A 20801-nucleotide genomic window follows, 5' to 3' on the forward strand; every position below is an offset into this window, starting at 1 on the left:
CTCCCCGCCCGTTAGAAGAGCTGGTTCAACTAAAACAGTGAACAGATAAAATGTTGGAAAGAAGCGGCTCTCTCATGCATTGCTGGTGGGAATGTAAATAGCACAGCCACTGTGGTAAGACAGTTTGATAGCTGAACATAAACCCTACAACCTAGCAGTCAGGTTCCTGGACATTTATTTATCCCAGAGAATTTAAACTTAAAATCCCACAAAACACTGGGCACAAATGTTCACTGCAGGGTAATGTGTAATAGCCAAACCACTGGAAGCAAACAAAATGTCCCTCGAATGGATAAACAAAGCATTCCATCCACACTAGGGAGCCCTACATAGTGATAAAGAACATATATGCACACACACACACACACACACACACACACACAAAGTAAACTCAGCAAAACAGTCTTCTCAGTGGAGATGTAGAGCCAGGAGGGAGGCATCAGCATAATGTTCAAAATGAAATGGAAACGTCTTTCACCTACATATGAATACGTGCCATGACATGGAGACCCCCGTCAGGGTTCTGGTAGGTAGGAAGCTGCTTCCAAGGAGAATGCAGGCAAATGGTCTATATAGAGCCAATGAAGTGGGGGTCTACTTCTGGGATGAGACTGATAAATGAGGCAGAAAACTGGTGAAGTTTCTAAAGCTAGCAGAGGTTTTTTGCGTTTGTATAGCATGAGATCATTTACATTGCCCCTGGGGGGAGAAAGGTTTTGCATCTCTATTCTCTTAGGCTTGTGGCTTAGTTTTCTCTTCACTTGTGCCCTCGAAAGAGTCTTAACAAGTCCTCATTGTACACAGTAAGTCAGAGTTGCCAGAGTCCAGAGGCCCTTGGTGGGCTTGTGTGATGGTGCCCTTACCATGACAATGAAGTCCACAGACAAGTCTTGTGCTTTTCCTGTAAGTCCTGCTTCTAACAGGTCCAGTCTGGGGGTGCCTATTTGCAAGTCCTCAGGTGAGGACATGTGATGAAGGCTGGACATTGGGACTAGCCTTCAATGATCCATATTTCTGTGACTCCCTGCTCTCCTTGCAGTGCTGTGTAGGTCCGTGCCCTCGATGCTCCTTTCGTATAAACCCTTGACTACTTGGTCTCTCTACTCCTCCTCACCCTGTATGGTAGTCCTGTGGCTACCCTTGAAACCTCAGGCATAAGTTTTCTTGCCCACCTCTGCACACTGGCCCTCCAGATCAGGGCCTGGTACACCTTGCACGTTCAATAGATGCTTGTTGAAAAATCGCATGTAGGATGTCCTGTCTTTCTCTGTCGCCAAAATAAGTAAACATTGAAAAAAAAATTGAAAAAAAAGAAAAGAAAAATCACATGGATGAGTTGGGATCTGAGGCACACTGTGAAGAAAACATGGGGGGTGGGAGGTAGTGGAGGTGGAAAGGCGGTTCCACAGAGTTGAAGGACATGACAAAGTCAGCAGTGGCAGGTTGGACTTGAGGGTGGGGCCAATGGTGGTGTAGTCCAGGTAGGGCCATGGGAAGGGCACGCAGAGCTGAAAAGCACCAACATTTCAAGGACAAGGGAGGTGGAAGGAGTCTCGTACTCCCAGTGTGTCTCCCTGTCCCTGAGGGCTGCAGTTTCGGTCACGGGTCCCAAGTGGGGAGGGTGCACAGCTGCAGATGTCCATGGTTTGCAGGAACCTGAGGGAGAGTGAAGAACAAACACAGGGGCCTAGGATGCAAGAGGGAGCACTAGGTTCATGTACAGCCACCTCCCTGCGAAATCAGCTTTTCAAAACCTTCCTGGGTCTCTTCAGAGGTGACAGGGAGGTCTCCACCTGGGGAAGAGACACCTGATAGTCCCTCTCCCACTAGTCTGGTCTCTGGAGCCCTCTCCCTGGCTCCTGGCTGTCAGGTTGGCGGGCAGGCGGTCATACCACCTGGTGGGCGCACCTAGGTGTGGTGTTGCAGACCCTGGCGCCCGGCAGCTGTGCCCCCTGTGGGAGGTCGGGGGGCTTGGATCCCAGATCCAAGCGGGTGTGCGGGAGCGATCCCATGGTTGCGCGCAGACGTGTGGGCCAGGTACTGAGCCCGGTGAGGGACACAGCTCAAGCTGCAGCTGTTCTGTGTGTCCTGGCTCCCAGACCACCTGCTGCCCAAGCTCCCAAGTCTCTCAGCCAGCCAGGGGCTGACGCCCACCCCACTCCCCCGCCGGGGACATGCTGCTGTCTGGTGCCTGCATCCAGGTAGCTGTGGAGGTAGCGGTAGCGGGGCACTCGCAGAGGACTGGGAGCCATGAGCCTCCAGCCCAGGAGGGTGGTGGCCCTGCTGCTCCTGAAGCCCCTGGAGGCAGAGGCCAATTCGTGGGATCAACTCCCAAAGGCGCCTCTGGGCTGCAGCTGCACTCCTGGAGCGCCAACAATGCCAGGGGCTGAGGGCGATGCGATGCCCCCAGGTGCCCCTGAAAGACCATATGCAAGAAGCCTAAAGGTGGAGCAGCTGAGACCCACAGCCTCTCTCCAGGACCTGCCTCAGTTGTGGTGCTGCCAAGATCCTCGTGACAGGTTCCTATGTGGCCTTCCCCTGGCCCCTCTCTGTCTTCCCCTTCCATCCTCACCCCGCACCCCCCCCCCCCCCCGCCTCGTGCTACTGGATTCTTCTTGTGCTCCTTTCTGGCTGAGGTCTGGAGGACTCAGGAGTGACCTTTATGGGTTTTACCCCAGTTCCCTGGAGGAGGAGGGCCCGAGATCGAGTGGGGGGTTAGGTTCCAGTGGTGGGGAGAGGCACAGGTACGGGGGGGGGGGCTCCCTGCGTGCCCTTGAGGTCTGACTGGGTTGGTGGCTGGAGGGTGGAGGTGCGAACGAAGGAATGAATGCATGGACCTGCGGTTGTGGCGAAATGTCAAGGCAGGGCCAGGGAAGTCACAGCTATGAGCAGGACGAAACATTCCTGCCTGTGAAAATGAAGCGCAGGGACCTCAGTGTGCAGGGAAACATTCCAGGGAGAGTCAGGGTGGTGGGCCTGAGTTGCTGGAGCCCAGCCAGGGAACTTGTTGAAGTGATGTAGAGTGGAAGCTGCAGGTGAACACAAGCCTCCTGCCTCCCCCCTGCACACCCCCTGCCCCGCCCCGCCCCTGGCGGCAAAGTTGCACCCTCTGATGGGGTGGGGAGATCCCACGCTGCTTTTTGCTAAAGGCGGTCCTTTAACATGGGAGTTAATGGGACTATGGGGTGTGGAGTCTGAATTAGGGGTTGTGCAACTCCCTGTTGAGCTCTTCATTTCTGAAGGCAATTTACTTTCAATCAATGAACTCAAAGCAAATGGGCGATGAACACGTGGAGCTCCTTTCTTTTAGAGGGTGGTTCAGACTCTTTCCTACTTGGAGTTGTGTGCTGGAGAGGACTGAGGTTTTGGGATTCAGTACAAGATCATTGGAAAATGTTGGGTGGGAACGTCTTCTTCGTACTCTCCCAAGGAAGGTGGATGGAAAAGCTCCTTGTTCCAGGCAGACTTGTCGGTTTTGCTCTTCATATCTGTGGGGCATGGTGCTTCATGTTTCTGTGGAGCGCCTCCTCTCTTGCATTCGTTCCGTGTTTTAAGAGTTTCAGACCTTAGGAATCACATCTCCTCTGCGACTCACCAGGCAGCACGAGGGAGAAGTGGCTCTGAGCCCACCGTGTCCCTAGAAACCAGTGCATGTGTACTTGAGGAGCCAGTGCTCGCCTCTCAGCCTCCTTTTGAAATCAGTTCTTGAGCAAATGCTCTTTCATCCCATGGGTTCTCCCTCTCCCAGGTTGTTGGTGTGTGTGTGTGTGTGTGTGTGTGTGTGTGTGTGGTGCTGTGGCCTGTATGTAGTCCGGACTGCGTTAGGAACCCAGTTCTTTCCAAAGACTGTTTTGTTGCATAGAATTTCTCATTTCAATAGAGTGTTCCAATCCTGTCTCAAAGGTTGAAAACATCCTGAAGGCAGCACCGTGACCTCACTGAAAGCAAAAGCCTAAGAGCAGAGGCTTTCACAAACTTACATATCAAGATGACTGGTACTTTTATGTTTTCAGTAAGATGGTGTGGTGTAGGCCACTTTTAGCAGCTCACGCTCCTAAGGATCTGTTTTGTCCCCGGGGGTGAGTTGTCTGTCTCAGGAATCAAGGAGATTATGATTATCTTGAATATCATTATTTTCATAATTACCATGATTACTATATTCTTCATATCCCATCGCATGGAATTTGATACATGTGCTTGATACCCGAAACGTTTTCATCACAAAACGCTCACTACAACAAGGAGAAAAAAATAACTTGTGTGATGGACAATGTCCCTTACCTTTATTGTACTGTTTTAGTGGTATGTACATATGTTAAGAGTGATGAGAGTGTCCACTTAGATCTAAGGAGATTTTTGCGACATAATGATCCTTCAATAAACCATAAAAATAATTGAAAATCTGACATAGCTAGTAATCTGTCTAGCACTCTGTCCTTTTTGATATGAAATAGTAAGTAAAGAAATCATCTTTCAAAAACTGCCGAGTCATAATAATTCCTTATTATTCAGGTGGGTCTGGTGAATGTAATGGAATGAACTAAGGTCTTTGAAATAGAGGAAGCTAGAATTTGAGCTACTGAAGTCATATTTACTCTCTATTTCCCTGTTGATATGGTCTTTTTTTATTCGCTGATGCCTTTTGCCCTTTAACCTATTTCCCTCCTTCCTGCCCCTCACCTTTGCAATCATCTTTATGTATTTATGGGTTTGTTTTATTATGTTTTGAGAATTTTTGTATTTTGATTTCTTATTTTCTGTTTCAGTTTTCACATATATGTGCAAGCATTTGGTACTTGTCTTTCTCTGTGTGATTTATTTCACTTAGCATAATGCCCTCCAGGCTATTATAAACAATGTGGCATAATACAGGTGTGAAGGTATTTTGGGGAGTTAGTGATTTCATGTGTTCTGAGTAATACCTAGGAGGGTTATTGAGGGAAATTGCTGGATGCTATGGATGTTCTACTTTGAATTTTTTGAGGAAACTTTATATTGTTTTCGACTGCCACTGCACCAAGTTCCAATCCCAGCAACAGAGCACAATGATTCGCTTTCCTCCACATTTTACCCAACACTTGTAATTTCTTGTCTTTTTGATAAGATCATTCAGACAGGTTTCAGGTGATATCTCTTTGGTTTTGGCTTTTCATTTCCCTAATGTGGAGTGACATTGCACATCTCTTCATGTATGTGCTGGCCATCTGTATGGCTTCATTGGAAAAATGCCTCTTCAGGACTCTGCCACTTTCATAATTGCTCTTTGCTTTTGCATCGTTGTGCTATAGGAGTTCTTTATATCTTTTGTCTATCAACCCTTTACCATGTATGTAGTTTGCAAGTATTTTCTCCCGTTCACTATGTTGCCTTTTCATTCTGTTGAAGATATTTTTGCTGTGCAGAACTTGTTTTTTTAGTTTCATGTAGTCCCACTTCTTTATTTTTCCTTTGTAGGTTTGGCTTCTGGTGTCAAATCCCAAAACTCAGTGTCAAGACTGAGATCAAAAACATTTTCATGGGTGGGTTCGGCACTTGGCTTTAGGGCAGCAGAAAGGATTGCTTAAGACTCCATGCAAGTCAAGAGAGGCGACAGGGAGTTTAAGGGACGTCTCCGTGAGCTGCTCTCAAGCTCCTGTAGTCATTAAATATACAAACAATGTGCAACACGTCAGTGGGCCACATGCTAGAAAGAATGTATTAAAGACATGGTGCAAACCAAATTTAGACAGGATAAAATATTCCATGCAACAACATGATCTAAGGACTTTGTGAGCACGTGCAGAACCCAACCCCTACATACACATCTACATACACCCTACATACACATACACATCTACATACACCCTACATACACATAGATCAGCGTAGTCTAGCCTGCCCCCCAGGGGCCCACCAACTAGACAAGTGAACTGCTGCTGGCTGTTTGCAGCAAGGCCAGAGAACAGTGATCTGCTTTGCAAAGCGTTCCCTATAATCTCCTAACTCAGGACAGTATTGTGCGATTTCCCACACCTTCTGCCCAAGTTTTTATCCGGTATTTTTCTGGTTTTAGGTCTTAAGTCTTTTTTTTTATTTATTTATTTATTTTTAAATTTTTTTTTAACGTTTATTTATTTTTGAGACAGGGAGAGACAGCATGAACGGGGGAGGGTCAGAGGGAGAGGGAGACACAGAATATGAAACAGGCTCCGGGCTCTGAGCTGTCAGCACGGAGCCTGACGCGGGGCTCGAACTCACGGACCGCGAGATCATGACCTGAGCCGAAGTCGGATGCCCAACCGACTGAGCCACCCAGGCGCCCCACGTCTTAAGTCTTTAATACATTTTGACTTCGTTTCTGTGTGTGGTGTTAAATACATGTCAAGTTGTTTTTCTGTGCATGTTGTTTTTCTGTGCCCAGGGTTTCTGACACCACCTATTGAGGAGACTGCCTTTTCCTCATGTTATATTCTTGGTTCTTTTGTTGTAAATTAATTGGCTACATACGCGTGGGATTCTTTCTGGGCCTTCAGTTCTGTTCCAATGATCTGTGTGTCTGTTTTAACACCAATACCATAGTGCTTGGGTTATTGTAGCTTTGAGATCTAGTTTAATATCAGAAAGCATGATGCTTCCAGCTGTGTTCTTCCTTCTCAAAGTGACTTTGGCTATTCAGGGCCTTTTGTGGTTCTGTCCTCATTGAAGGATTATTCTATTTTTGGAGATGTGCTTAAGCTTTGATAGGGATTGCACCTAGGGAATGTGTAGATGGCTTTAAGTAGTGTGGACATTTTGACCATCTTAATTCTTGGGATCCACTAGCATAGAATGTCTTTCCGCTTATTTCCGTCCTTCAACTTCTTTCTCCACTGATTTCTGGATTTCAGTAAAGAGGTCTTTCATCTTCTTGGTTAAATTCATGATTTTCTTTTTTAAGTTTTCTATGTTTATTTACTCTTGAGAGAGAGGTATACAGAGAGAGAGAGAGAGAGAGAGAGAGAGAGAGAGAATGAGTGGGGAAGAGCTGACGGAAAGAGAGACACAGAATCTGAAGCAGGCTCCAGACTCTGAGTTGTCAGCACAGAGCCCAATGCAGGACTCAAAATACAATTCATGAGATCACAACCTGAGCCACAGTCAGATGCTTCACTGACTGTGCCACCCAGGTCCATAAATAAGGTGTGTTTGGATATACGTTTTGTTTAACCAGACACAGAAGGCTGTGACATAGACATATCCTTCCCAACACATTCCCACAACACACCCTGTGCATCTTGGGAGGTAGCCACCTTGTGTCTATTTTCTGTCCTGAACCCAGTGCCTGACTCAAACGTTCAGTGAATTCATCTCAGAATACTGCAGTTGGGAAGAGACCTATATTTTTCATAGAGTTGCTGGAAGGCACCTCAAAATCATTGAATTTTACAAAGTTGTTTCTGATCTGCCTGGAATCCTCTGAGGATGTCTAAGTTGGAATGGCACTTTCTTTGCTGAGAGATCAGGGAGCCCTGCAGTATTCCTGTGTGTCTTGTGGTCACCAGAGGGTGCTGTGTGGCTGCTCATGACAAAGACACTGTTCCCCAAAGATGGGGCTGGCAGGTGCAGGGCTTCACTGCTGGAGGAGCCTGAAGCGTGGAGTGGCTTTACTCGGTATCAAACCGTTGACTGAGTCTCCATCCTGCAGGCTCCTTGAGCTCCTGGTGTGCTTTGTAAAGGACTCTCTTGCTTGCGGAGGTTCAAGTGGTTCTTGCTGTTGCCACTGAATCTTCAGGATGAACACATTCAGGTCATGGTCTTTAACTCATTGACCTGACCTGCACTTACAGGTACTTTCCTGAGAGTAAGGGACCCAGCCTGGGTGGAGGGCCAGCAAGCAGACAGCAGTGACCCAGGCTGCATCCTCCACTGGCCTGAAAGCAGGGACTGGCTGCTCTACTGAGAAGCAGAGCTATGGAACAGGAGGCGCACAGGTGGCTGGGGTTTGTCATGGGATGGGGCCTGGACGAGTGTGTTCCGGGACATGGGGCAGGGATGCTGTGCAGGATATCACAATGAGGGAGTGTGGTTTCTTTCCTGCCCCATGGGTCACTCCTAGGTACCCTGATGGCCTCAGTGCTGGCTTGTCCTCCTAATTCTTCAGGTATCCAGGCAGTCCCGGGGGTCCCTGCTTTTCACATAAGGCCCCAACGTAATAAAGAGACTGTAGATATTGGGAACTGGAGGCAGCACCCGCAAAATGCATATGAATTATGTTCCAAAAGTTGTGCTAGGTGTACAAGCCTAATAAAGAAAGAGAGATTTACAGTACACATATACCGTTCTGTACAATGACAAGAGTCAAAGTAGTGAAACTGGCCCAGTCATTCAGCTCCTGGAGACGCAGAGTAGATGATGATGTGTGGCCACCGAGAATGCAGAAGGGGACAGGACTGTGCCTGTCCACTGTGGGGACATCACGTACTACAAGATCATAATCCTGGATCCTTCCATGCCCAACCTGTCACACCACTCATAGACACAAACACAGACACCTGCTGCACTCAAAGCAAAAGGACTGGGAAGATGACACCATGCCTTATGGGCGATTATTTCTTCGAAGAATATAAATTTTTATCCGCATTTATTTGTATTTATTTATTTATTTTCATATTTATTTATTTATTTGGAAAGAGCGAGAAGGAGAATCCTGACCAGGGCTTCAAGCTGTCATTGTGGAGCCTGACTTGGGACTTGATCTCAAGAACCATGAGATCATGACCTGAGCCAAATTCAACTCGGAAACTCAAACGATTGAGCCACCTTGGTGCCTGTCCTCATTATTTAAATCTTTAGTTTACTACATAAACGTCACCTGCAGAAAACCTTTAAGATCTTTGTACTTTATTGCCTAATAGATTAGCATAAATGGAATATTGAATATTTCATTTAGGTATTTTTATAATATGCACATTAGGCCAAATCAGCATGGCCTGCCCAGGAAAATGAAATATTGTCAAGGTATCCCTCTGGTCCAGACGTTTCTCTTCTGGCTTCTGGTCTTGTGTCAAACCTCAAAGGGTCCCCATGCCAGATAATGAAGATATTCCAAGTAGGGAGCTTCACATAATCTTTGTTCTTTGGGGAGTATTCCTCGGTCAGAAAAATATTAGTTTCATTGAATTTTTAATGAATTATTAATCACTCTCATGTTATGTAGCCAGACACAACAGGCCATGTTGTATTTTTGCACACACCTGAAAATTTTGGAGGAGCTAAAGCAGCAGAAACCGATATCGGTGGTTGCAGAGACTGGGGTGAGGGAATGAGCCATGGTGATTAGTAGTACACGTGTCTGTGTGATGGAAATGTTCTAGGAATACATAGTGGACATGGTTGTAAATTCCTGTGAAGGTATGTAATGACACTTGATTTATAATTTCAAAGGATCAGAGTAAAATTTTATTTGAAGTTAATTTATGTTTTATTTACAAAGAAAATACATAAGGCCGTTAAATATCTCTATACAAACCACAAAAATTACAAAGACTGCAATGACAGTGGAAGGGAATTCATCCTTTGGGGCTGCAGCCAACATGAGCCGCTGCTCGGGAGCTAAGGCTGGTTGCTCAGCTGCAGCAGGTGGTTGCTCCAGCCCTTCCATGCCCCCGCCAGCTGGGGCTGGAGGCTGCTCAGGCTGTGGGTCCACCAACGGGGCACGTGGCTCTTCCAGCTCCTGACAGTGAATCAGAGCTGGGACTACAATCTGCACTGGTGGGTTTGCTGCAGGGAGGCTCAACTCTTCTATGTGCTGAGCTCTAGGATGAGTGGTGTCCTTAGCCAGTTTGCGCTGCAAAGCTGCAGCAGGTGGTTGATCCAGCCCTTCCGCGACCCCGACAGCTGGGGCTGAAGGCTGCTCAACTTCTGGGTCCTCCAAAGGGACATGTGGCTCTTCCAGCTCCTGACAGTGAATCAGAACTGGGACTACCACCCGCACTTGTGGAGAAGCTGTAGGGAGGGTCACTGCTTTTTCTAATTGCTGAGCTCCAGGATGAGTGGTGTCTTCAGCCAGCTTGGGCTGCGAAGCTGCAGCAGGTGGTTGCTCCAGCCCTTCCATGACCCCGACAGCTGGGGATGGAGGCTGCTCAGGTTCTGGGTCCACCAAAGGGGCAGGTGGCTCTTCCAGCTCCTGACAGTGAATTAGTGCTGCGACTAACACCTGCACTGGCAGGGATGCTGCATGGAGGGTCACTGATTCTTCTAATTGCTGAGCTCCAGTGTGAGTGCTGTCTTCAGCCAACTTGGGCTGCGAAGCTGCAGTGGGCATCACAGAGATATCAGGTGCTAGCTCCTGAGGGACGTCTGGATCTTGCCCTGGAATTTGTGCCTTAGCTTCAAGAATTGAAACTGTCATCACTGTGATTGCCATTCCATGGCCCTTCCTAATAAAGGAAACCTCTCCCGCAGACATTGTCATCTGAGTCAAACAACCCATCAGGAGGAATTCTCCCCAGATGGCATGCTAATCGAACAGTGATCTGATACTACGCACTGCTTCTAGCCCACCCGCAACCTCAGGAAACGTGCTCTGTGTGGCATACCCCATCCCCTCCACATGCCCACATCTCCCGTTCAGAGTCCTCCTCACCCCAGGACTCTGGCTCTTTGGGCTCACGGTTTCTCCGCGATGAGCAGAGAAGGCGGGCACAGCACTGCAGTTCGGAGCCTGGAATGTGGACCCCTACATATGCCTGCAGCATCTTCATCCTGATGAAATGTGGGGGCTGGAAAAAATCCTGGGGGTACTGGTCCAGCCAGGTGCCCAGTATGGAGAAGGCCCTGGGGATACAAAAGTGGCCAGAACAATCAACATGGGGTGTTCCTAACACTCTGATGTCTCAGGACACCTCTGTGGGACCTGGCATCCTTGCCTCCTGATCCTGGATGTCCAGAGGCTGTTCCTACACCTTGTCCACCTGTGATTTGGAAGAAGTCCTGCCTGAGAGAGTCCTGATCACTGAAGAGGGACTGTCAAAATTCTATTTGACGCGAACCCCTTAACCAATGATGTGGTCTTCTCTGTCTTTCTTGGGGAAGCCAGACATACTCTTTGGTGTGTCCCCCTGCCTACCTCCCGCTAGAATTCAATTCCGTGCGTGAGTGGAGGGGTGGTGCCAGGATGAGTCAGTGCCTTCACTGAATATACTAGCGCTCTATGAAAATCCGAACAAATACGGGACAAAGGGACTCTGTCTCTTACTTGGGCTTTTTGGACCCTCCTCATACCTTAAACATGATGACCTGTGCCTATATGGTGACTCATTCACTCAGTGCACGTGTGAGTGTCCTTCCACTGACACTGGTCTCCCATAGTGTGGGTGATATGTGGTCCTTGAGCCCTCACTGTGTCTCCTGAACCCTTGCTAAGCAAGCACACACTGTTGATGTTCCACAAGGTGGTGAGCGTGATGCTCCCCAAAACCTTTATTCTGGGCTCCCATATGGGGTGGAGGGAAGCCTGTGAGTGGGAAGGGAAGCGGTTGGACTCTCTAAGGGGCTGACTCTGTCCTCTGGCGCCCTTTTCTGTTTCACTGTGCCCACAACCTATCCTCTAACCTACAGGACAGGACCCCTTTCCTTGCTTCCAGGGAGAAGCCCTCAGACCTTTGCCCTCTCACAGGACTCTCAGATGTGTGGGATGCTGGGCCCTGCAGCCCCTCCCACGCACAGTCTCAGCACTGCCGTCTTGGAGACAGAAGGCCCGCCAGCATGGGTACAGCCTACTCACATTTTCTCCTGCTCCCGGGGTCTGCCATCCTCCTCAGCGTCAGGATGGAAGCAGCTATATCTGGAGGAGGCCAGAAAAGCATCATATCAGGTGTCCTTTGGATACTACCTCTTGTCATATCCAGGGTCACTGACTGATGACTAGAATGAAGCTCTGGAGGGGAAGGTGCTGTCTGCTCTGTGCTTTGGATCCCAGTCAGCAACTACAGAAATGCCTGCACATAGTGGGGCTTCCTTTAAGGTTGGTGAATGATAGGACCCCAATCAGCTCCATCACACATATTGGTGTGGACCTAGGCCTGGGCCTTCTGCTTATCCGCAGATATCCTTGCTCTGGTTCCATGCAGGACTCAGACCCCCAGATGGAACCTCAAGTCTTTTCAAATGGGAATAGCCTAACTCAAGATCTGATGACAGTGAGGGATGAGGCAGAAACTTGATCACGGGCAAGAGGACAAAGATGACCCAGCACAGACACAGCCCTGTCAGCAGACATTTCCACAGAGCCAGGGTCACTTTCCCTGCAGTGCCCCCACTGAGTACCTGCAGTTATTCTACCCCGATCAGAAGAACAAACTGAGACTCAGGGAGGTTTGGTGACTTTCCCTAGACTCAAAGCTTCAAGGGGCTAAATCACACTAGGCTGTGAAGGGCAGGGTGCTCACCTCTTAAACAGTAGGTCCAGGACCTGTTGGGTGGTAGCAAAAGCTCTCTACGTTCCCAAGAATGTGCAGAGGTAGGTGGGGTCTCTACCCAGGAAGGCGGGCACCAGGTGCTCCCCTCGCTGTTCCAGTAGCATCCAGACTCCTTCGATGGTCCACTCCACACAATTCTCATTTTTTACCCTGAGGTAGAACAGAGGAGGGACACAAAGTCAGACACAGCACCATGGACATCAGGAGGGCTGGGGTCCAGAATGCAGACCAAACTCACCAGCCCTCAGTGACTTGTCGAAAGAGTGAGACCTGGGTGCCCACAGTAGGAAAAATGATCTGGGCATCCACACGAGAATTTGAGGTGGGGAATGGCTGAACACGTTAGGATCTGAGGTCAGATTGTTAGATGAGTGTGGACAGACCTCCCTGCATTAACAGCATTGTCCCTATGATTTCTAACACCACAGTCCATTTTAGGGACCAGAAGACAGGGATATTTCCTGGCAGAGGTTACATCAGGGTAGTAGGACATGTAGTATGTTCAGTGCAGCACTGTGACATGGCAACAGAAGGGGATCATGTCAAAGTCCCACATTTGTGAAGGGCTGAATGGGTCAGGTACCTTGTCTCATTTCCAGAACGTTGTCTAGGTGGTAAGGCCCTTGCTCCTGATCTGGAGGGGCCCCAGGGACGTGTTCTTTGGCAACCAAAGTGCAGAGCAGTAGACATAATACCATGAGCCCCATGTCCTTTGGGTAAAAATCACCCTGCTCCTCATGAACATGTGTCAGACGTAGAGAAGGTGTGGAAGGATGGTCAGGCAAACCAGGACACCTGAGGACAGTCATTGAAGAAATATGTACAACACAATGCCAAAATATTCTAGACAGAATTGGACGTGATATGGTTTCTAATCTCTTTTCTGATATTCCTATAAATAAGTGGAGAGTGACTTTCCATCTGGCCATGGCAGGGCCTGGGCCACGAGTGCATGTTTTGGGAAGAGATGGGGTTCCAGGTTCATCTGGAGTCAGGAGTGTACGAGGGAGACCAGGGGAGTATCAGTGTGTTTTCTGTGCCCTGGGATTCTTTGCATTGCCTCTGGGCCGTGCGTGTTGAGTTTTCCCGGTACCTGTACTCACCCTGGGCCAGCTCTGCATCCTGCTGATGGCACGGGGCTTCCTCCTGTCCTTCAGGGAAGTAGAGCAGGGGCTCTCATCGTTCACCTTTCTGCCATCTCTGATGTGTGACTCTGTAAAGACAGTGCCTAGCAGGCAGGCAGGGACTCAAAGCCCTGTCTGCTTCCTTTCGCTTGTCCTCAGACCCATGTGACTTCATTCCAGATATATGACACCACATTGTGCACACACCGCCCCCCCCCCCACCCCAAGGAGGAGAAGCAACATGGTTTGAGGGCCTTGGATTAACCCTGTTACACGTTAGAGGCACCACAGAGATCCCTTTTCCCTCCTTCCCAGCATGACATCTGCATGGCCATGATGGGTCCACCAGGTCATCCACTGCCATCCAACCTCCTCCAGTCCAGGACAGGAGCACCTCACGTGTCCCCCTTTCCCTGAAACTGAACACGAGGGGATGGGGGTGCCCAGGGATGGCTCAGAGCTGTGACCTGACCTGACCTGACCTGGCCTGCTCTAGGCTGCTCTGTATTACCTTATGTGACCTCCTGGAAAACATCCTGAGGCATCACCAGCATGGGTGAAGGAAACCTCTCCAACATCCGAATAATCCTGTACACTACACTGGGGTTTCTGGTATCCAGAGCCCTGGTAACTGGGAAAACAACAAGAGAACATCCCAAACTCTCTGTGTCTGTAGACAAGTGAGCCTGGTATGGGACCTAACTAGAACATGGGTGCCGGGTTACAGGAGTTCCAAGCTCTCCTGAGACCTATTGTGAGCAAAGTGATGTCACTGCCTAGGATCCACCTCCTGAGTCCGCTCCTGGGATAACACCTATGCAAATAGTCCTCTATTTGCTGACTGTTCACCCCCATTCTCCAAGAAATGTCACATCGGTCCACAGTTACACCAATGCACCCCTCTCCACAGCCCCCAGGGAAGGTCTGGGGGAAGCCAGGGCCCCAGCTTTGAGACATATCTGGGTTGAGACATCACTCTTCATTCTTACCTCTTTCTGGTCCCAGATTCGTGATTGTGCTTCTCAGGGATAGCTCATGTCTTTTCTGCCCAGTGGAGATAATTCCAGCATGTACTTCCTCAGGATGTCCTCAGACATACGTGGGATGATACCTGTGAAATTGGAGGAGTGGTGTCACATGTTGGAAATTTATCCAACCATATTTACTTTGACTTCTCACCTCCTCTGTTTCTGCTGCTCCTCTGATCCCACCCAACAGTCCATACTGGTGTGTGTGTTTGTGTGTTTGTGTGTGCGTGTGTGCGTGTGTGTGTGTGTTTACCAGTCCTCACTTTCTAGAGTCCCAGAAGATAGCAGCTCTGCCTAGGGAAGGATGGCCAAAAACTTCCTAAGAGCTTAACCTCTCTAATTTCTAAACCAATCCCTACAGATGGGATTGGAGTTGTGGCCTAGTAGGTCAGAACTCTCTTTTACGTAGACTTTGTCAGTAGTGTGCCACGAACCATTCCCTCCCATTGCACTGGGTACAATGGGGACAGGGTTGCACTCAGTGGGTTGCCGTAGCCTGGAGTGCTCCTCAGAGAAGAACATGCTGGAATGCCCCCTGTTACACTCCTCTTCAGCCTCACCCCCACACCACCTCCATGTCTGCACACAGTTATAGTAACACAACCTTTTCCAGAGCCCTCTCAGAAAACCTGCATCAAGTCAAGGACCCCATTTTGAGGACATGGAGTTGGGTTCATACCTGGTTCTGACTTTTTACCAGTCTGTGATTCTGAGCAAGGCACTCACCTTGGCAGGGTCTTCACTTTCTCCTCCCCTCAGTGGCTCCCTGGGATTCCCACATCCTGTAAACACATCCCTGTGTAATATCGTTCCTGGGGTGTGATATGGACGTAGTGTTTGATTTCTGTTCCACAGAAGATGGCAATGTGGCCCAAAGCCCATTCCAAGTTTTGGTGATTAAAATGTCCATGCCCAGCCATGTGCTCACTCTCACTCTCAGATCCTCACACTGGGGAACAACCCCCGTGTTGAGTAATGACACAGACGGGTACACATAGCCTAGCACTGAGAGACAACAACAGACAGACAAGAAGTAAGGCATTCGATGTGGACTGAATCCAGTCCCTACCCTGAAGTGAGCTCAGGGGTTGAGTGAAGTAGGTTCAGGGTGCATGGGTCAGCGTGACCTTCGTAGGACACCCCTGTGCTGTGCTCCCCCTGAAACCCAGGCAGGGCTGGAAGGAGGAAAAGGTTGTTGACGGCACCATCCCTTCCCTCAGGGAGGCTTCTTGGGAGCTCATGACTGAAGTGACATTTCCTTTTGTATAAACTCAGAGTTCCCTCTGAATTGCATGAGAAGGGGCTGAGGGCCCTCATTTCATCTCCCTCACACTCCCCGTCGTCCTGTGTGCCAGCTGCCAACGTCGCAGGCGCCCAGGTCATGAACGTGGTCCCCGAGTAGGGGAACCCCAAAGCCTTTTTTGTGTCCTCAAATGCTAACGTTCTCTGCTTGTCTCCTGCATCCTGGCTCGTCCGAGGCCCTGAGCCCAGTGCCTACAGGAAGGGTGACCAGTGTTAAGCTGTCTCCTGATAGGTAGCTCAGGTGAGGTCATTCCCAGTGGCCTACACAGCTGCAGGGCTCCTTAGAAACCAAAAGCCACAAAGTTTCAAATAGGAGTGCGCTGGAGGAGGAACCTGGGGAGTCACCAGGCCCTAAGGGTATGCAGGCATGACTTTTATCCGTGCGCTTTTGATCAGAGCGCCTTGTTTTCTAGGTATTGTCAGGGCAGCCTCTTTCTAAGAAAGAGGTCAGGTTGTTGACACTTGTATAATATCCTTCGTAGTAGTATCTGTTCTAAGGGCTCTGTCCTTGCGGAAATGGGTCTGGATGTATGCAGTGTACTCCTGAATGGAACATTCCCGGGGCGCCTGGGTGGCTCAGTGGGTTAAGCTTTCCACCTGGGCTCAGCTCATGATCTTGCGGTTCCTGAGCTCCAGCCCTGCACTGGGGTCTGTGTGGACAGCTCAGAACTTGGAGCCTGCTTTCACATTTTGTGTCTCTGTCTCTCTGCCTGTCTCTCCCCCACCGGCACTCGCTACAACAAGGAGAAAAGAATCACTTTTGTGTGATGGACACATGTACCTTATGTTCATTATGCTGATTGTTTTAGTGGTATGTACATATGTGAAGAGTGATTAAATTGTCCACTTAGATCTAAGGAGATTTTTGTCACATAATGATACTTCAAGAAACCATAAAAGGTTTGAAAGGCTAATATACCTAGTAATGTAAGCACTCTTTCCTTATTGATATGAAATACTGAATACAGAACTCATCTTCAAAAACTGCTGAGTCATAATAAGAATTCAGGTAGGTCTATTGAATGCAATGGAATGAACTAAAGTCTTTGAAATATAAGAAGCTAGAAGTTAAGATACTGAAGTCATATTTACTCTCTAGTTTCCCTCTTGACATGGTCTTTTTTTATTCACTGATGTCTTTTGCCCTTTAACCTATTTCCCTCCTTCCTGCCCCTCACCTTTGCAATCATCTTTATGTATTTATGAGTTTATTTTATTATGTTTGGAGAATTTTTGTATTTTGATTTCTTATTTTCTGTTTCAGATTCCACATATATGTGCGAGCATTTGGTATTTGTCTTTCTCTGTGTGATTTATTTCACTTAGCATAATGCCCTCCAGGCTAGTATAAATAATGTGGCATAATATAGGTGTGAAGATATCCTTGAGAGTTAGCGATTTCATGTGTTCTGAGTAATACCTAGGAGGGTTATTGAGGGAAATTGCTGGATGCTATGGATGTTCTACTTTGAATTTTTTGAGGAAACTTTATATTGTTTTCGACTGCCGCTGCACCAAGTTCCAATCCCAGCAACAGAGCACAATGATTCGCTTTCCTCCACATTTTACCCAACACTTGTAATTTCTTGTCTTTCTGATAAGATCATTCAGACAGGTTTCAGGTGATATCTCTTTGGTTTTGGCTTTTCATTTCCCTAATGTGGAGTGACATTGCACATCTCTTCATGTATGTGCTGGCCATCTGTATGGCTTCATTGGAAAAATGCCTCTTCAGGACCCTGCCACTTTTATAATTGCTCTTTGCTCTTGTGTTGCAGAGCGGTAGGAATTCTTCTTTTTTTTTTTTTAATTTTTTTTAACGTTTTTTTTTTAAATTTTTTTTTTTTCAACGTTTATTTATTTTTGGGACAGAGAGAGACAGAGCATGAACGGGGGAGGGGCAGAGAGAGAGGGAGACACAGAATCTGAAACAGGCTCCAGGCTCTGAGCCATCAGCCCAGAGCCTGACGCGGGGCTCGAACTCACGGACCGTGAGATCGTGACCTGGCTGAAGTCGGACGCTTAACCGACTGCGCCACCCAGGCGCCCCATTTTTAACGTTTTTATTTATTTTTGAGACAGAGAGAGACAGAGCATGAATGGGGGAGGGGCAGAGAGAGAGGGAGACACAGAATTGGAAGCAGGCTCCAGGCTCTGAGCCATCAGCCCAGAGCCTGAAGAGGGGCTCGAACTCACAGACTGTGAGATCGTGACCTGAGCCGAAGTCGGACGCTTAACCGACTGAGCCACCCAGGCGCCCCAGAATTCTTTATATCTTTTGTCTATTAACCCTTTACCATGTATGTAGTTTGCAAGTATTTTCTCCCATTCACTATGTTGCGTTTCCATTCTGTTGAACATATGTTTGCTGTGCAACACTTGTTTTTTAGTTTGATGTAGTCCCACTTTATTTTTCCTTTGTAGCTTTGGCTTCTGGTGTCAAATCCCAAAACTCAGTGTCAAGACTAAGATCAAAACCACTCTCATGGGTTTGGCTTTTGGCTTTTTCCAGCAAAGCCAAGGGCAGCAGAAAGGATTGCTTAAGACTCCATGCAAGTCAAGAGAGGTGAGAGGGAGGCTAAAGGACATCTCTACGAGCTGCTCTCAAGCTCCCGTATTCATACAAACGGTGTGCAATAAGTCAGTGGGCCACATGCTAGAAAGAACGTATTGAAGACATGGTGAAAACCAAGTTAAGACAGTATATAATATTGCATGCAACAACATGATCTAAGTATGTTGTGAGCACATACAGAACCCAACCCTTGGATACACAGCAACAGAGAAGCGAAGTCCAGCCTGTCCCCCAGATACACACTAACTAGATAAATGAACTGCCGCTGGCTGTTTGCAACAAGTCCAGAGAGCAGTGATCTGCTTTGCAAAGCGTTCCCTATAATCTCCTAACTCAAGACATAGTTTTGTGATTTCCCCACCTTCTGCGCAAGTTTTATCCATGATTTTTCTGGTTTTAGGTCTTAACTTTAGGTCTTTGATACATTTGACTTCGTTTCTGAGTGTGGTGCTAGATAGGTGTCAAGTTGTTTTTCTGTGTGTGTGGCTGGTCAGTGTTTCTGGCACCACCTATTGAGGAGACTGCCTTTTCCTCATGTTATATTCTTGGTTCTTTTGTTGTAAATTAATTGGTTACATATGCGTGGGTTTCTTTCTGGGCCTTCAGTTCAGTTCCAATGATCTGTGTGTCTGTTTTTACCCCAATACCGTACTGCTTGGGTTATTGTAGCTTTGAGATCTACTTTAAAATCAGAAAGCATGATGCTTCCAGCTGTGTTTTTCCTTGTCAAAATGACTTTGGCTATTCAGAGCCTTTTGTGGTTCTGTCCACACTGAAGGGTTATCCTATTTTTGGAAACGTGCTTAAACATTGATAGGGATTGCACCTAGGGGGTGTGTAGATGGCTTTAAGTAGTGTGGACATTTTGACAATCTTAATTCTTGGGATCCACTAGCATGGAATGTCTTTCCGCTTATTTCTATCTCTTCAAATTTTTTCTCCACTGATTTATGGTTTTCATTAAAGAGGTCTTCATCTTCTTGGTTAAAGTCATTCTTTTCTTTTTTAAGTTTTCTATGTTTATTTATTCTTGAGAGAGAGAGAGAGATACATAGAGACAGACAGAGAGAGAGAGAGAGAGAGAGAGCGTATGAGTGGGGAAGAGCTGAGAGAAAGAGAGACACAGAATCTGAAGCAGGCTCCAGACTCTGAGTTGTCAGCACAGAGCCCAACGCAAGGCTCAAGTCACAAACTGTGAGATCACGACCTGAGCCACAGTCAGATGCTTCACTGACTGTGCCACCCAGGTGCCCGTTGGCTAAATTTATTCTTAAGTATTTTATTCTTTTGGAGGGATTTGAAATTATTTTCTTAATTTCTCTCTCTGATAGTTTGTGATTCATGTATAGAAATGAGGCACAATATATACATAGACGTACATATCTTAACATTACTGAAATCATTTATTAGGTCTATCGGTAATGGTGTAGAGTCACTGCAGTCTCTGTATAGCATATCATGCACTCCTAATAAGTGAAAAAGTGCCTGGGAATATAGGATGATGTGATCGAATTTAGATGAGAGGAAGCAGATATAAGGAGTGATACTATGCAAATTTTCTGAAATGTTTTGTGGTTGATATAATCAAACAACTCCACAAATAAGGTTTGTTTGGATATACATATTCTTTAACCAGACACAGAGAGCTGTGACATAGACATATTTATTTAAATCTTTAGTTTACTACATAAACGTCACCTGCAGAAAACCTTTAAGATCTTTGTACTTTATTGCCTAATAGATTAGCATAAATGGAATATTGAATATTTCATTTAGGTATTTTTATAATATGCACATTAGGCCAATATCAACATGGCCAGTCCAGGAAAATGAAACATTGTCAAGGTATTGTTCTGGTCCAGTCGTTTCTCCTCTGGCTTCTGGTCTTGTGTCAAACCTCAAAGGGTCCCCATGCCAGATAATGAAGATATTTCAAGGAGGAGCTTCACATAATCTTTGTTCTTTGCGGAATATTCCTCTGTCATAAAAATCTTAGTTTCATTGAATATTTAACCAATTATTAATCACTCTCATGTTATGTAGCCAGACACAACAGGCAATGTTGTGTGTTTGCACACACCTGAAAATTTTAGACGAGCTAAAGCAGCAGAAACCAATATCAGTGGTTGCAGAGACTGGGGTGAGGGAATGAGCTGTGGGTGATTAGTAGTACATGTGTCTCTGTGATGGAAATGTTCTAGGAGTACATAGTAGTCACGGGTGCAAAATCCTGTGAATGTACGTAATGACAGTTGAATTTGTAATTTGAAAGGATCAGAGTAAATTCTTTTGAAGTTAATTTATGTTTTATTTACAAAACAATACATAAGGACAG

General features: G+C 47.2%; 1 protein-coding gene across 1 annotated transcript; it reads right to left on the bottom strand.

The window, feature by feature from the left end:
• Positions 1-1886: 1886 nt before the first annotated feature.
• Positions 1887-14009, bottom strand: LOC122229866 (proline-rich protein 36-like). Its single transcript, XM_042955410.1, has 8 exons — positions 13541-14009; positions 13021-13232; positions 12408-12587; positions 11744-11803; positions 10604-10794; positions 9459-10269; positions 2160-2298; positions 1887-1952 (listed from the first exon to the last, which is right to left on the bottom strand). Coding segments are annotated over exons 4-8 (1209 nt in total). The 5' UTR covers positions 11746-11803; positions 12408-12587; positions 13021-13232; positions 13541-14009.
• Positions 14010-20801: the final 6792 nt, after the last annotated feature.

Source organism: Panthera leo, chromosome A1 (assembly GCF_018350215.1).
Source record: "Panthera leo isolate Ple1 chromosome A1, P.leo_Ple1_pat1.1, whole genome shotgun sequence".
Lineage (NCBI taxonomy): Eukaryota > Metazoa > Chordata > Mammalia > Carnivora > Felidae > Panthera > Panthera leo.